The sequence below is a fragment of the Phoca vitulina genome, unplaced genomic scaffold (assembly GCF_004348235.1).
Source record: "Phoca vitulina isolate PV1807 unplaced genomic scaffold, GSC_HSeal_1.0 scaffold109, whole genome shotgun sequence".
In the NCBI taxonomy this organism is placed as follows: domain Eukaryota; kingdom Metazoa; phylum Chordata; class Mammalia; order Carnivora; family Phocidae; genus Phoca; species Phoca vitulina.
This window is the reverse complement of record NW_022589812.1, coordinates 569,314-586,110: the sequence shown is the minus strand read 5'-3', so window position 1 is coordinate 586,110 and position 16,797 is coordinate 569,314. Positions and strand designations below refer to the sequence as shown.

The following is a 16,797-nucleotide window of genomic DNA, read 5'->3' as shown; positions in this document are numbered from 1 at the left end:
TCAACAACTTTTAATATTAACTTAAAAAGCAAGGCATGAATCAGTCTCTGCTATCCCTGCCGACTAAAAACCCCTCTGCTTAGGAGAGATTTCTTTCTTTCTTAAAGATTTTATTTTTTTTTTAAGTAATCTCTACACCCAATGCGGGGCTTGAACCCACAACCTCAAGATCAAGAGTTGTGCCCCAGATTTTTCCTCCCTTCCTTCCTTCCTCCCTCCCTTCTTCCTTCCTTCCTTCTTTCCCCTCCCTCCCTCTCTCTCCTTTCTTTTCTTTTCTTTTTTCTTTTTCTTTCTTTCTCTTTCTCTCTCTCTTTTTTTCTTTCTCTCTCTCTCTCTCTTTCTCTCTTTCTTTCTCTCTTTTTTTCCCTACCAAAAGTAAACCTGTTCTGGGGCGCCTGGGTGGCTCAGTCAGTTAAGCGGCTGCCTTCAGCTCAGGTCACGATCCCGGAGTCCTGGGATCGAGCCCCGCATCGGGCTCTCTGCTCAGCGGAGAGCCTGCTTCTCCCTCTCCCTCTGCCTGCCGCTCCCCCTGCTTGTGCTCTCTATCTCTCTCTCTGTGTCAAATAAATAAAAAAATCTTAAAAAAAAAAAAAAGTAAACCTGTTCTGGGCAAAATGGAACCGGTTGTTTTTCCAGTGGCCGTCAAATGGCACAAACTCCCTAGTGACCTCTCCTTTCTGTTGCAGCCTCATCATGTTTTACTTCATCGCCCTGGCTGGAGCACACAAGCGGGTGGTGGTCCAGCTCCGAGAGCAGCTGTCCCTGGTAAGGAAGAGCAGGTCCAGAGGGTCATGGCTGGGGACATCTACCCAGGACACCTCAAGGAAAGTGCCGCTTTCCCCAGGGAGAGGGTGGAGTGCCGTGGCCCTGCTCACCACCGCTTCCCAGAACTGCCTTCGGCCCAGGCCTTGTCCAGCTTCATTCAGTCATGGGCTCATCCATGCCTTCAACGTGTGCATTGATCACTGCGTGCTCCTCATACTGTGCTAGGGTACAGTGGTGACCGAGAGAGATGAGACTGCTAAATAGTTACAGAAAAACCAATTCCAACAGCGGGAGCCGCTGTGAAGGTAATACGGACGAGGTAGTTAGATGAGGAGCGGCCCTCTGCTGCCGTAGATGGTGGCCGCGGAGGGCCTCTTTGCGGAGGTGACATGGGAGCTGAGACTTGAAGGACGAGGAGCCGATTGTGGGAGGTCTCGGGGGTGAGAGTAATAGGCGGAGGGGACAGCGAGGGCATTCCCGGGAGCTGGACGACAGGTGGCATGGCTGGAGAGGCAAGATGATGCTGGATTATCAGCTGGGGTCACAGCACAGGGTGAGGGTTCTGATGACAAGTTTGGGTTTAACTCTGAGCGTGATGGGAAACCAATGAAGTGTGTTAAGTAGCAGTCTGATGTACATTTCTTTTTAAGATTATTTATTTATTTAGAGAGAGTGTGCGTGAGCCAGCGAAGGGGGAGGGCAGAGGGAGAGAGAGAATCTCAAGCGTACGCCACACTGAGTGCAGATCCCGACTCAGGGCTCAGTCTCACACGGCCTTGAGATCACGACCCGAGCAGAAACTGAGAGTGAGATGTTCAACCGACTGTACCACCCAGGCCCCCCATCAGTCTGACGTACATTTTTTTTTTTTAAGATTTTTTATTTATTTGCGAGAGAGAGAATGAAAGACAGAGAGCATGAGAGGGAGGAGGGTCAGAGGGAGAAGCAGACTCCCTACCGAGCAGGGAGCCCAATGCGGGACTCGATCCCGGGACTCCAGGATCATGACCTGAGCCGAAGGCAGACGCTTAACCAACTGAGCCACCCAGGCGCCCTGACGTACATTTTTAAAAAGACTGTTGGCCCCTTTGTGGACAAGGGGCTGTGGAGGGGCAAGAGGGCAAGAGGCAGACCAGTCTGGAGGCCGTTACCACCGTCCAGTGGTTAGGATCCTTAACCCCGAGTCTGACAGGGAATTGACTAGGTTGAAATGATGATATTTGCTTCCAAATATATTGAATGTGCTCTTGCACCGATTTCTATTTTTAGGAAAGTCGTGACAAGCGTTACCTGATCCAGAAACTAACAGAAGCGCAGAAGGATATGAAGACCCGACTGGACTGGCAATGAGGATCCTTCCACGTGTTGCTCATAAGCTGACCTGGTGACCTACCGAGCCTACAGAGTCCACCTGGGTTTGGAGCAGAACTTTTAAAATACATTTTTCTGGAGTTCAGGTCTTCCCTGAAGGTGGCTCCCTGAAGGTGGTGGTGGTGTTTATGGCACCCAGCCCCTGGGGAGGGCTTTCGTGACTTAGAAAAAGCAGGTTCAAACCAAGTGTTTGCCCGTAGACCAGCAGCTTAGCGACTCTCCCCCAAAACTGACTTATTAAGCCGTTTAAGGTGTCAGAACAAAAATTGAGGAGGGAGAGCCCTTTTGTATTTTTCAAAGCTTATTTGTGTTGTCTTTTACGGTTAACATTAGTAGAGGTCACCCATTCATGAGGCTGAGTTAGTTCTTTTGCAACCAGGTTCTGGGGGTTTAGGCTGAGACGTGTTCCTTAAGAAGTAGTAGCCCTTTTGACTTAAAATGAGACCTGATTTTTTTTTCATAAAGAGGGATCCTTGAATTGGGATGTTTGGAACAGATGTTGGAAACATGGAGAGGGTGGGTGTGTGATCCTAGCTACCTGGTGATAATATGAGAGAGAAAAGCCATTCCTGCTGGGTGAATAAGCAGTCTCTGAATACCCTGGATGAAGCTTTAGGAGGAGGGGAATGGCTACGGATTGAGGGCCTTGACGTCTTAGCTTCCGGGGCATTTTGTTGTAGCCTTCTTACTCAGGGGGAAGCTGTCTCTACAGTGCTGGGTCCCTTCTGGTCCTGAGTTCTGAGACTTAGCAAAGGGCCCTGGGTCATCAAAATTAAGAGGCAAATTTTGTCTTTCAAGTCTTCCAAAAGCCATTTCCCTCGCTGCACTGAGGTTCCCAGCTCTAAAGGACACTAAACATTCCAGGCTGGAAAGGGCGGTTGAGTACGTGCACAGAGCATGGAGCTCCATGGTTTACGTGCGTGACTGTTGGAGGCTGTGGGTCGCAGCATCAGGCTGGCCTGTGTCAGTGTTCCAGAGTACACAGAATGCTGGCATCTTCAAGGCACATATCCTTATTTTAAGGGCTATTGTTTTGTGCCGAAAATTTTGACTTTTATTTTATAAAATATGCAGAGTATAGCTTCAGGGTTTCCATTACAGCAAAACAAAAACAAAAACAAAAAACAAAACCCATGTGCAATAAATACCTCATCATAAGTTTACCCGAAATTGATAGCTCTGAACCTTTCAGTATAAGCCTAAATTATTGTTTCGTGTAATCAGTTCTCATCTTAGTATCTTCAGAATCTTTTCCAGAGTACTTAGTTTTGTAACAGACTGCCTGAGCCTTTCTTCTGTTGTTTTCCTTCCTTTCACTGGTTCAAAACCTTTTCCTAGGGAGTAGCCTGGAGTTTAAAGCTGGGTACATATTTTAGAAAGCTGCCCCTAAGAGTATTTCCCACCCCCACTCCTACCCTCCATTACTCCAAAATGATTGACTCCTTGCTCTGAGGAGCAAAGCAAGCTTGCCATAGCTTACACATTTCTGTATATTTGCCCCTTTGCCACATCATTTTCTCGCTCTTCCCCAAAGTTAGCATTAACACGGGATATTTTTTATGTACCTGTGAGACCAATGAGCTTTTCAAGCTAATAACTAGTATCATGGAATTTTGAGTAACCAAAAGTTCATTCTGTCCTCACTTGAAAAAAATTCTAATTGGAGTTAGGGACTAATATGCGTTTTTGTCTAGCACACTTACATACATATATGTTTTTGCCTTCACCATGATTCTGAGGACAGTCAAGTTGTGTGTGTGTGTGTGCGCGTACGTGTGCATGTATGTAAGTGTGTGAGATGGAAGCTCCGTTCTTTCCCTCTTATAAAATTGATACTGATGTATGCTAATATATTCATTTTGGTTAAATGCTGCTGATTTGCATACCTCTTACTTGAACGTTTTTATATATTTTGATAACTTTAATAACTTCAAGTGATGTCTGTGTAATTGTTGAAGTGCAGGTCTAACAAATGTGCCTTAAAACTACTGATTAAACAGTATCTTGAAGGTTTTAAAGTGTGTTTGTGTATATTGGAATTCATGGAGGTTTCCTGTCAGCAAACAAGTGATCATAGAAAACTATAGCAGTTTGTAAAGTCGCTCTTTGCCTTTTTCTAGAATCACAGAAGTGTTTAATGCAATCATCGGATGAGTGCTTTTAAGACTCCTTGGCTCTGCTGAAGCCAAGGAGGGGTATATGTGTGTGTTTTAAATTGAAAAGACATAAAGTTATTTCAGGCACTCCCCTTCCCATTCCCCACTCCCCAGAGGGAACCACTGCTAATGATGTTTAATTTATTCTCCCAGAAAATTATAATCCATATTCAAGCAGATATGTATGTGTGGTTGAATGTATGAAATATATGTTTCTGAGCTTCTCCCTTTTTTCTCCTTAATAACATCTTGAAGATCTTTCCATATAAGTAGCCACCTCATTCTTTTTAATACACACCATTCCATTGTATCAGTGTGTAAGGGTTAGCTCCTTGCTAGATACTTTGTTTTCAACTCACCAACATCCCCTATCCTGTTACAAACAGGGGGAGCTGGAATTTTAAAAGTCCCTGCAAGCCTGTCTCTGTTTCTCTGTTCTGCCCCATTCTCCTAAAAGAACAGGTTCTTGTTCTTTATCAAGGCAGGCTTCCATATTCTTGAAATCACAAAATATTCTCATCCTAGCAAAGAGAAGAATCCAGTTAGGCAAGTTTTTAGTTGGCAATATCTGATTGCAGCTACTCACAAGTAAATAATGATGAAGAAAGGACTTAATTTTGCCAGAGTGGAGCTGCAAGGTCTGATCCCCGGGAAGATAGGATTTGTGAATGTATCTTTAGATAGGGTATGGCTTTGTTAGTAAATTCCATCTGGTGTATTTTCTCTCCAACGCATGGCATGCTTGGGACCTGGGATGGCTTTGCTACTTGCTTAATTGTATAATTTTGTACAGATGTCTTCACTTTTCTGAGATAAAATTCCCTTATCTTTAAATGTAAATTAATACATATATTTACTTTTATTTTTGAGGATGGAGTTAGGGACCAATATATATTTCTTTTTGAAATTTTGTTTTCTTATTTTAAAAATACTCATTTATTATAGAAAATACAGAGGACACTGAAAGCTACAGAGAAGAAGTAAAAAATCACACATAAGCACCATTTCTGGACATTCACTGTTAATCTTGCCAAATTCCTTTTAAGATAAAGAGCACAGAGGGAGGATGGGATGAAAAGAAAGAAAAAAATATTGGTATTCTGATTTCTTTTTCACTTACCATGTTTTTTCAAAAGTTCTTTATAAACATTTCAGTGGGCTACATAATATCATACAGATGGGTCATAATTTTTAACATTCCTTTGCTGCTTAACATTTTGTTTTCAGATTTTCCTGACAATAACTGGGACATCTATAAATTTTTTTGTTAACGCTTAAGGACAGAGACCTAGAAGTGGGATTACGACAAAGGTTTAGAAAGAACGTTTTAGGGCCTTTGAGAGGTTTACACTCTCAGTAGCTTTACATGAGAATGTTACATCATCCTCACTTTCACTAAGTATTGGGTTTAAAAAACTACGGAATAGTGCACCATAATTTAAAAGTATTGTAGTTTGTTAGAGTAGTTTGAAAACAACCAGCACCTTTCATAGTGTATATTAAATGTTTTATAGTAACTTGGAAAAACGATATAATCCAAGGGTGTAAAGTAGAAAGTGAAAGCTCCCTTCTCACAATCCCAACCCTCTAAAATTACCAATATTAAATGTTTTGTTATATATCCTTCCAGATATGCATCTTTGATTTTTTCCTTTCATATATATACCCTACACATTTGAAAAATTATTTCTATTGGATAGATCCCTTGAAGGAGGGTTGCTCTATCAGTGGATATGCATTATTTTTAAAATATACAACAAAACTTTTTTCATAAGTCTTTTTTAGTAGTTTTAGAATCACAGTAAAATTGACAGGAAGGTAGAGATGTCCCATATACCCTTTGCCCCCCACATGCATAGTCACCCCCACCAGAGTGGTACATTTGTTAGAATTATGAGCCGACACACACAGAGTATGCAGGTTATGTTATACGTCCTCTCTCCCCCCACCTATGCCCCCCAAAACAATTTGCACCGATATGGATGAACACCAACAGTAAAGTGGAAACAAACCAAAAAACATGTTCTTTGTACAAAACCTAAAACTAGAAAAAAGATAAAGCTGTTGGCTGTTAGCCCCACCACCTAGAGGCACTACTGACCACGTGGTGAGTTTAATTTTATCATGCAATTTCTACTATTTTAAAGTCGCTGTAGGATACACATAGAGAAAACTCTCCTTCCATGTTGGTAAAGCAAAAAATACAATGGCTGTGGGGGCGCCTGGGTGGCTCAGTCGTTGGGCGTCTGCCTTCGGCTCGGGTCATGATCCCAGGGTCCTGGGATCGAGCCCCACGTCTGGCTCCTGGCTCGGCGGGGAGCCTGCTTCTCCCTCTCCCTCTGCCTCTCCCCCTGCTCATGCTCTATCTCTGTGTCTCGAATGAATAAATAAAATCTTTAAAAAAAAAAAAAATACAATGGCTGTGCCAATAAAGAATCCCTTCATGATCCTTTTTCCCAGGAATTTACCCTGGCAGGATCTTGAGAAGAGCAATTTAGCATCCTCATCGCCCTCGCAACCCAAGTCTTCTTTTACAACCATCGGTCTCCTGAGTGATTGATGGTGATCATATTCAATATCATCTTTTCACTTGCCCTTTCCAGCCAATCGAATGGAAGCAGGGGCTTAGGGGCGTGTCCACCGATGCAAGGGCGCGCAGCGTATGTCTTACGTCTGCTGTGTGTCATCAGTCTGCGCTGACCGCACGTTTAGCCCGCCTCGCGCAGTGGAGCTGTCACCTTGTCACGACAATGAGCTGGACCGCGGCGGCGGCGGCGGTTCGCTCCCTGTGGCGGCTGCGCACGGGCGCCCTGCGGCCTCTCTCAGGTAAAGGAGGAGCGCGGTCGCGGACGCGCGCTGTACCGGCGGGCCAAGGGGTTTTCGCCTGTGACCTGGGCCGGAGAGGTCACGGGGGCAGAAGTTCGTAGACGTCATAAGCCTGCGACGGAGCGCGACTTCGAGGCGTGAACCTTGGGGCGGTGATAGGCGGGGTGGGAACTGTAGTGTGTTGGGAGACTGCGGGGCGGGAGGAGCGTGGTGTTCGGCAGGGTGAAGCTGTCAGCTCACGGTCGACGCTCTGTGGATGACATAACTGCACACCCGTGCCGGGCCGTCACTGCAGGTGTGGTCGGCATTCCAGGCTGAGCACAGGTGGCGACCTTGAAAGTTCAGTGCCCTACGAGTGTCATCGTAACCTTCGCTCAGGGCATTGCTATGCACAGCGTGATCATGCGATCAGCGGCATGGGCTTGTTAGAAGTGCAGGTTCAAAGGACCCACCCCTGACTTACAGGGTCGCTTTGTCTGTATTTTAACAAGACCTTCGAAAGACTTGCATGCACTATAAAGTTTGAGAGGCCACCAGGGTGGTGGAAGAAGCATAGAAATTGGATTAGGGAGATGGGTTAGGACCCCCGGTCCTTCTCTGATCCTTTTTTCATCAGAGCTGCCTCAGAAAATTGTTGTGAAGTCGTTTTTTCAAAGCTAAATCATTCGTGTACCACCTAAATATTTTTGTCTTTTAGCAATACCACTTGTACTTCTGATTACTAAATGTGCTTTTTCTACAACCGTGTTCCATTTTTAAATTAAATAATTTCACGGAAACTAAATCCTTATGGTAAAAACGGAAAACCAGTATTGCCTGCCCCTAATAATCAAAAAATAAATGTGCTGAAAACAAGTTAGTAAATTGTATTAGATACTGTTGTCTACCAAGGCCTGAACCCCAAACTGTCTTTCTTTATGGTTTAAAAAAAAAAAAAAAAAGGAGGGATGGGATGGGAGATTAGCAAGTATTAGGAAGGCATTTGTAAACTGAAACATTCTTCTTAATGAAATCAAAGGAATTGTGAAAATTTAAAAGAGAGTAACTCTTACTACATGGGTGTATTTAACGCATGTTCATAAACCACTTAAGATCTTCCCATATACCACTTAAAATCTCCTAGGTGCCATCATTGGTAGGTGTTTCACACTTTGAGAAAGCACTAACATAAAATGATGCATTTGAGAGCTTCTAGCACTGGGCCTCAACTTTATTTTTACTCAATTTTAAAATGTGTGACAATGCAGGCAAAACTCAGAGGGTTGTTAAACGTGACTTTTAATGTTCCTTTGTTGAGCCAATGAGCATAACAGAATAAGAATCATTCTTTTTCATTTATAAAGTTACTTGCTTCCTGTATCTCATTTTATCTTTATGATAACTAAGTAAGAAAGGTGTCACTATTGTATGTTTCCTTAAAAAGGAAATAACCTGATTATTATTGCCAATTTTATATGTAAGAAATGGTGATTCTAAAAAAAAAAAAAGTGCTGATTCGGATTTGTCCAAGGTTAGTGTTAGAGACAGGAAATGCATTTTTTCTTTCTTTCTTTCTTTCTTTCTTCCTTTCTCTCTCTCTTTTAAAGATTTTATTTTATTTTTTTTAAGTAATGAAGTAATCTCTGCCTCCAATGTAGGGCTCGAATCCACAACCCCAAGATCAAGAGTCACATGCTCTCCCAACTGAGCCAGCCAGGTGCCCCAACCATCCCATACTTTTTATTTTTTTATTTTTTATTTGTTTAAAGATTTTTATTTATTAATTTGACAGAGAGCGCGGCAGGCAGAGGGAGAGTGAGAAGCAGGCTCCCCGCTGAGTAGGGAGCCCTGTGCGGGACTCGATCCCAGGACCCTGGGATCATGACCTGAGCCGAAGGCAGACGCTTAACGACTGAGCCACCCAGGCGCCCCCATCCCATACTTTTTAAAGACACCTTGCAGAGATTTTGAAAAGGTAGATGGCAAATATTTCAATACCCAATCTTCCACTAGTGCTAGGGAACTAGTATGTTTTTAATAGAAATACAGTCCTGCCCGTTAGAAGTCAGCTGTGTATTTGAACTCATCCTGTGTACTCAGCCACTTGGCTATTTCTCCTTAAATGTTTTTTTTTTTTTTTTAATGCGTACTCGGTTGTCTTTCCCATTAACATGTTTTTGGATGGGAATAACAAATGAAAGAACAAGCCATCAAGATTATCTTGAGAAATAGGGCCAGCTCATCATTTTTAATTTCAATTCCTAGGAGTCCTCTTTCTGCAAGGAGGTCAGATTAATCCGAGCACCAGTCCTCGGACTTGGAGGCAGCAACTTGGGACAGGCTACCTTGACTTTGTCAAATGTGTCAAATTGTTCTCCATACAAAAACATGGTCATGGACCATAGTGACCTGCTCTGTGATGGCACAGATCTGAGTGGTACATTACACCTAGCAGAACTTGGACTCCATCCAGTTGTTGGTGTCCACTTCCTAGATTCCATCCAGTTTCTTGAGTCAGATATGCTCAGTGAGATGGAGCAGGTCATGTGGAGGAGTGGATCAAAGCTGGGTCACTATGTTTCAGAACCCCATGTCCATTCTACTTTGTTTAGTGAGGCATTTAAAACCCTGGTCGAACCTGGTCGAAAAGTTCAAATGCAGAATCACCCCAAATTTTATCCAGCCTATCCCATCAACTTGTGTCCAAAGCACTCAAGCCTTTTAATGAAAACCCTACAAATGTACTCAAAGTGAAGTTTTCCTCACATTTCCAGAGTATAGAAGTTAGGCTAACTGAGAAGAAGTCTGTCTTAAAGATATGGTAGTCATGCATAAGAGCCTTAAAACACATCTCAAGGTGATACCAATACACGTCACAGTTCACATTACAAACTGACTGGCTTCCCTGGCTCTCCATTTTTCATATCTGCAAAATGAGCTGATAACCCCTTACACACCTAAACACATTGTAAAACTCTTAGGGGAAAAAACTCTGGGGATGCCTTAATGCGAGGCTCAGAGAATACAATCAAGGTATTACTACTACGAGATCTTTTAAAAGACAAAATTTAATCTATCCTGAAGAATTTATATTTTGAAGAGAAGCATTGAGTTGAATTGATAATGTGCCATAACGAGATCAAACCTAAGCTCTAAGGTTCATTCTCCAAATCACATGCCCCTGGGTGTTTTGAGAGAACTTCAATCTATGGTTCTCAACCTAGGCTGCAGAAACGATTCGTGCACAGAGCTTGTTAAAAAGATCCACCCCAAGACTGACTTGGGTGGAGCACCCATGGTTTTGAAAGCTCTGTAGGAGGTTTTGTGCCCAGGGGTGGGAGCAAAGCAGGCCCAGAGGGGAGGACAGCTGGAGAACCATGCTCATCTAGAGACCACATGCCTCATTGCCACATTAGCTGCATGCTGAAAAGACAGGTTCAGTATTTCCAGATCTTTTTATGCTTAATGTGAAGCCAGAGATCCAGATATTTAGGTAAAATCTATGTTTTAAATGTTGGTAACTAATTCACTTTTAAAAAAGGAGGGGGCTGCCTGGCTGGCTCTGTCAGTAGAGCATGTGACTCTTGATCTGAGGGTCGTGAGTTCAATCCCCACGTTGGGCGTGGAGCCTACTTTTAAAAAACAAAACAAAGCACTGCAGGTTAAACAGAATACATTTATGGGCATATCCCACCTATGGGGAACTCATCTGTGACCTTTGTTCTAAAGTGCTCCTTTCTTCTGCCTGGAAAAGGAAACATCTGTTTTACCCGAGAGTAATAAAGAATAAATATTTGCATTGCAGCTTATGGAAGAAGAATCAGCGTCAGGTTTTACAGTTTAGGAATGACCTTAGACAATATCAATCGGGCAGCTGTGGATCGAATCATCCGGGTGGATCACGCAGGTGAATATGGAGCAAACAGAATCTATGCAGGACAGATGGCCGTCCTGGGCCGGACCAGTGTCGGGCCAGTCATTCAGGTGGGTACTTCATTATCCCTCTCAGCCTGATCTCTTACTGAGCAGCATGGTGATCCAAAGGCCTTAAAGTCATGAATCACATTACGTCATGCATTTGCAGGGGAGAGCAAAAATTGGTTATTAGGGTGGGGGCAGGGGAATGAAAAGTATATTATTCTTTTTATGTATAAAGCACAGACAGACATGTAGTACATAAACAGATATGTAGTATATCTGAAATATTAAAATTTCATCGTGGGGTGGGATAAAAAAGGGTTAAGAGTCATTGCGTTAGGTGAAAGCACCAGTTGTTGAGAGGTTGTGATCCTGTCCCCAGTGGGGATATTTTATATCTTACAGTGAGAAGCAGAGGGAGGAGCCTGGACTTTGTAGTCACAAAGACCCAGGTTCACATTCCAGCTTTCTTCCACCTCCTACCTGTGTGACCTTGGGGAAGTTACATGACCTCTCTGGGTCTCCATTTCCATATCTACAAAATGAGCTGATAACACCTACCTCACTGGGTTTTGGTGAGGAACCATGTCTGGCTTGCAGTAGACACTCAGCACAAGTTAAATTGTCTGCTCTGAGTTCTTGGGCAAGTTACTTAACCGCACTGTGCCTCACTTTCTCTATCTTTATAATGGGGATGATAATAATAATAGTTTGTGCAGATTTAGTGAGTTGCCTTCTTAAAGCTATTTGACAGCACCTGGCACTTAGGAAGTGCCTAAGTGTCAGCTCTTTTATCATTCTCCCTTTTTCCTTTGATGTAAATGATACATTCTAGCAGTCGAGAAGGAAATGACACATTAGGTGATACGCTGCCCTCCTGATGTTGGAGTGGGCTGAACCTCTCATTTCTCATTAGTGTGGACCTTGTCCTTTAATAGGCTATGCAGATCCAAGAACTTCTGCTGGAATAGTGGTTCAGGCCCACTTAATCTGGAATTGAGAGAAGAGGCTCTTCTCTTGGTTTGTTGGCACTCTCTGTATCCGCGATGCTTGTTAGTCTGATCTTGTGTTTTTTCCCTCCAGTGATTCAGGGGGATTGGGGGAAATAGCAGTTCTCATTATTCGTTCCATTACCATTTTGCTTCCTTTTTCCCACATGGACGGGGCATAGCTTCCTTGGTATATAGCAGGTGGCCTCTATGATGCTTGTGTGTCTTTATTGTTATGTTTCTTACAGAAAATGTGGGATCAAGAAAAGGACCACTTGAAAAAGTTCGAGGAGTTGATGGTTGCATTCAGGGTGCGGCCGACGATTCTGATGCCCTTTTGGAACGTGGTGGGGTTTGCACTGGGTATGTGTCTGTCCGGAAGAGTTTACGTGAGCTTAGGGACCCGGCACGATTAAACTGTTAAAGTATCGATTCCATAATTCTTCCCATGTCCTCTTAAAACCTTTTTATTTCCTTAGTATTTTTAAAAGTTAAATGGACTTTTTTGGGGGGCTTGAATTTATTTAAATATTTTTTAATTTAAATCAGTACTCTTATAAATAGAAGGTACAGTAAAAACAAATACAACAGAGGAGGAAAAAACTAGAGCGATTCAGGTATAGCCAGATGATGTTCCCTGACAAAGGTTCTAAACCCTAGATCAGCTCACTCTTAGAGAGAGAAGAGTAAATGTTAGAAGAGAATCAGAGACACACTCACCCCAAATGAAGACTTTCTTCTTGCCATAAGCAGAGGGTTAATGGGGTGCCTGGGTGGCTCAGTTGGTTAAGCGACTGCCTTCGGCTTGGGTCATGATCCCAGGGTCCTGAGATCGAGACCGGCATCGGGCTCCTTGCTCCTCGGGGAGCCTGCTTCTCCCTCTCCCTCTGCCTGCCACTCCCCTGCCTGTGCTGTCTCTCTCTCTGTCAAATAAATAAATAAAATCTTTAAAAAAAAAAAAATCACAGAGGGTTCAGAAGAGCCTTGAAAAGAGAATAGCGTTCTTATTCTGTGATTCAGGATTTAATCATGTGACCTGGTACCACCTAAAACAGTGGTTCTCACTGGAGGCAGGTTGCTCCTAAGGATACTTGGCAGTGTCTGGAGACATTTTTGGTTGTCACGACCAGGGCTGCTGCTGGCATCGAGTGGATAGAGGCCAGGGGTGCTGCTAAGTGTCCTACGATGCCCAGGACGGCTGCCCCACGACAAGGACTTACCCAGCCCCAGAGCCCGTAGTGCCGAGGCTGACGAGCCCCGACCTGACATGATTTGACCATTCCAGGTGCAGGAACCGCCCTGCTGGGGAAGGAGGGAGCAATGGCCTGCACCGTGGCTGTGGAAGAGTCTATAGCACATCACTATAACAACCAGATCAGGACGCTGATGGAGAAGGAGCCTGAAAAACATGAGGAACTTCTTCAGGTACTTGAATATACTCTGGAAAGGGGCCAGTAAGGGAGTAAAGCGTAGGTATGCAACTCTGTAAGAAGGAAAAAAAATAGAAAGTTGGGGAATGACAGGCCTTAGAAACCCAGGACAGTGCCTCATTCTTAAGGCAAGAAGCACTGAAAGCTGAAGCCATGGGCCCTGGTCATGGCTGTGACCCACCTCTGTCTCAGGCAGAGCTGGACCAGAAACCATGTCTCCTGAGCCCATGCCTGTATTCTGCACTTCTGGATCATTGATAGCTTCTGAGCGAATGTGAGCACACACCCCTCAGAATAAATAAATGAACTAATAGATACCTTCAGATAATTTTCTACAGCAGATAAGGAAACTTTAATTTTTTTTAAGTCTAAATCGGGGCTTGGTAAACCCTGGCCTGGGGCAGACCACCTGTTTCTGTAAATTGTTTTGTTGGAGCATAGCCGCGCCCATCCGTCTGCATGTCCATGACCGCTGTGCCCCGTGCATTGGCAGAGTTGAGTAGCTGTCACGAGGACCATACAGCCTGTGGGGCTTGAAGTATTGATTCTCTGACCCTTTATAGGAAGTTTGCCTACCCCTGTCTTCAACGGTAATATGAGGCTTTAGCTAAATTCCAGAAGAAGACAGGATAGCGGGAGAGCTGGATGCTGACTTGCTCTGATTTCTTTGTATTTAACCAGGTGATAAGGAAATTTCGGGATGAAGAGCTAGAGCACCATGACATAGGCCTTGAACATGATGCACAACTGGTAACCTCCCTTTACTATTTGCTTGTGGTGCTTTGAGCACCTTATTTGGAAGATTAAGGGGCAGGAGGGTTTTTGTTTCTAGAGAAATAGATTTCAAAGTAACCACCAAAGAAAGCAGACCAATATACCGCTTTGACAAAAAGGCAAGCAAATCATTGCTCCCAGCTGGGAATCTTATTTCTTGTCATCATTTCCCCTAGCAGCTTCTTTCCCCTTCCCGATAAGAAACCAGGTGATTCAAATGTTCTGGCAGTCCTGGAACCATCCCACCCTTATGAATTAAAACAAATTGTTTGTTAGATCTTATGTCTTACCCAGAGAGTTCCAGTCCTGCCATACCAGGCCGTGTATTACTGCTACAAGTGAACATAGAACATGTTTCTTTTGTTTCCTTGTTGTCATTTTTAACAGGCTCCAGCATACACTGTTTTGAAGAGCCTTATCCAGGCCGGATGCAACGTGGCGATATATTTATCAGAGAGATTTTAAAGTATGTCCACTTTTCCCTGTTTGTAAAAGATGACAGTGATTGAATAAGTAGCATTGACAGAAAAGGAAATGTGCAATTATCATTATATGAATTTTGTTAATAAATTGCAAGAGGTTTTTTTGGTCAATAAAACTCCGTAGTGTTGTTTTTTTTCCTGTGCCGCCTTATGCCAGAAGGCTGATCGTTCACCAGGTTCCAGTTACAACAAGCGAAGCTGGTCTTTGTTTGGTCCATAGTTAATTTCTTTGTAAAACATCAAGAATGAATCATTAAGAAAATAATGGAAATCTTTTTTTTTTTTTTTTAGATTTATTTCTTTTGGAGAGAGAGAGAGAGAGAGAGCACATGTGAGTGGCGGGAGGGGCAGAAAGAGAGAGTCTCCAAGCAGACTCCCTGCTGAGCGCGGAGCCCAACTTGGGGCCCAATCTCAGGACCCTGAGATCATGACCTGAGCCAAAACCAAGAGTCTGACGCTTATTCAACTGAGCCACCCAAGTGCCCCCAAAATAACAGAAATCTCTAAGAAAAAAAATTTGACTTCACTTCTAACCAAAGGTAATTTAAAACATGGGGTTGTTGAAGATCGACAAAGCCAGACTGTCAGATCCATCAATTAAGTGGAAGACTGTCATTGTTTCCAGTGGCCTCCCTAGCCATTCTCCTCTGGATTTCTCAGTGCCAGAGGGTGCCAGGGTGTGGTTCTTGGCCCTGTTCTGTCCGTCATCTTTTTCTTGGTATCCCATCTGGCCTTTTGGTTCATTCCTTCACATTCCTATTTCAGCCCAGCTTTCTCATTTCCAAATATCCAACTGCCTACCCGGCCCCTGCACTTGGAAGTCAGAGAGAACCTCAAGTCCACGTGCCCCAGGCTGAACTCCTCCCCTCCCCTCCCTCCCCATCCTGATGCCCCAGTGGCCTTCGTTCCTTATCACAGTTAATAGCAGCTCCATCCTTCTGGTCCTCAGGCCAAAATCTCTGGACTCATCTTTGACACCTACCTAAATCACAGCCCCATCCAGTCGGCCGGGACATCCTCCAGGCTCTACCAAAGCCTTTTCCCGGCCTCAGGTGCTGCCCCCCTTGTCTCACCTGGATTATTTTAGAAGCCTACTTACTATTCTTCCAGCCTTACCCTGTCCTCCCACAATCCATTCTCAACCCAGCAGCCACGGTGGTCCTTTGAACCTCAAGCCAGGCCATGTTCCTACTCAGCTCAGAACCCCCCAGTGGCTTTTCCCATTTCCCTCAGCATCAAAGTCAAAGTCCCTAAAATGGTTTCCAAGAACCTGCGTGATCTCACCCTATGACTGCTTCCCCCTTCCTCAGTCTGCTCAAGTCACACTGGCCTCCTTGCGATTTCTCAAAATACCAGGCATGCTCCTTTCTCAGGGCATTTGCCATGGCTGTTCATCTCTGCCTGCAGTGCTCCTTCCCAGATAGCCAAACAGCCAGATCCCTCACCAACTCTCAGAACTTTTATTTCAATGTCACCTCTTAAAGGAGGCCCACCCTGACCACCTATTTCAAAATTGCAAACCCCACCCCATTGCATGCCTCATGCCACTTGCTCAGCTCTTCCATTTTTTTACCCCATAACACTTAACCACCTTCTGGCATATTATATAACATACTTGTTTTTTCTCTGTTTCTCCCTGCAAGAATGTAAGCTCTATAGGGCAGGAATCTTTGTTTTAATCACTGGCACATAGTCATCAATGGGATCGAATGAAGAAATAGCTCTCCCTTATTCTCAGTCATTTTCATATAACTAGTAATTCAAGACTACTCCATGTGCTTGTCCTCAAAATTCAGTAGAGATTTATCGAAAAGATGCTATCAAGTCAGGCTGGGCCCCTGGGTTCTGGGTCTGTAGAATATGCTTTGCTATAAAACTCAAAATCCTCCAGCCAAAAAAAAAAAAAAAAACCCTCCAGCCAAGAGGGGGAAAAAAATGCTACCAAGAAACCAAAGAAAGGACATTCTCCATGCTTCTTGCTGATTATTTAAGAAAACAAAACAACAACAACCAAAACCAGGTTGGACATCCACATGCAAAAGAATGAGTTTGGACCCTTACTTAACAGCTTTTACAAAAATTAACTCAAATGGATTAAAAATATAAA

General features: G+C 43.8%; 2 protein-coding genes across 2 annotated transcripts in view; both read left to right on the top strand.

Annotated features, from left to right (window-relative positions):
- Positions 1-4,144, top strand: part of LOC116628033 (transmembrane channel-like protein 7) — a 49,016-nt gene extending 44,872 nt beyond the window's left edge. The window contains exons 15-16 of the mRNA XM_032398074.1: positions 687-765; positions 2,035-4,144. Coding sequence (XP_032253965.1) covers positions 687-765; positions 2,035-2,115 — 160 coding nt within the window. The 3' untranslated portion in view covers positions 2,116-4,144. The remainder of the gene's footprint in view (positions 1-686; positions 766-2,034) is intronic.
- A 2,827-nt stretch (positions 4,145-6,971) lies between these two features.
- Positions 6,972-14,795, top strand: LOC116628016 (5-demethoxyubiquinone hydroxylase, mitochondrial). Its single transcript, XM_032398051.1, has 6 exons — positions 6,972-7,118; positions 10,903-11,081; positions 12,253-12,367; positions 13,290-13,429; positions 14,116-14,184; positions 14,596-14,795. Exons 1-6 carry the CDS (start codon positions 7,043-7,045, stop codon positions 14,671-14,673), a joined length of 657 nt encoding a protein of 218 aa, XP_032253942.1. The 5' UTR covers positions 6,972-7,042; the 3' UTR covers positions 14,674-14,795.
- Positions 14,796-16,797: the final 2,002 nt, after the last annotated feature.

Bases quoted from the DNA above. Each gene is read 5' to 3' on its own strand.
- LOC116628016 (XM_032398051.1), top strand. From the start codon at position 7,043: ATGAGCTGGACCGCGGCGGCGGCGGCGGTTCGCTCCCTGTGGCGGCTG. The intron at 7,119-10,902 runs GTAAAGGAGGAG...TTTGCATTGCAG, and splicing joins CGCCCTGCGGCCTCTCTCAG to CTTATGGAAGAAGAATCAGC. The intron at 14,185-14,595 runs GTAACCTCCCTT...CATTTTTAACAG, and splicing joins TTGAACATGATGCACAACTG to GCTCCAGCATACACTGTTTT.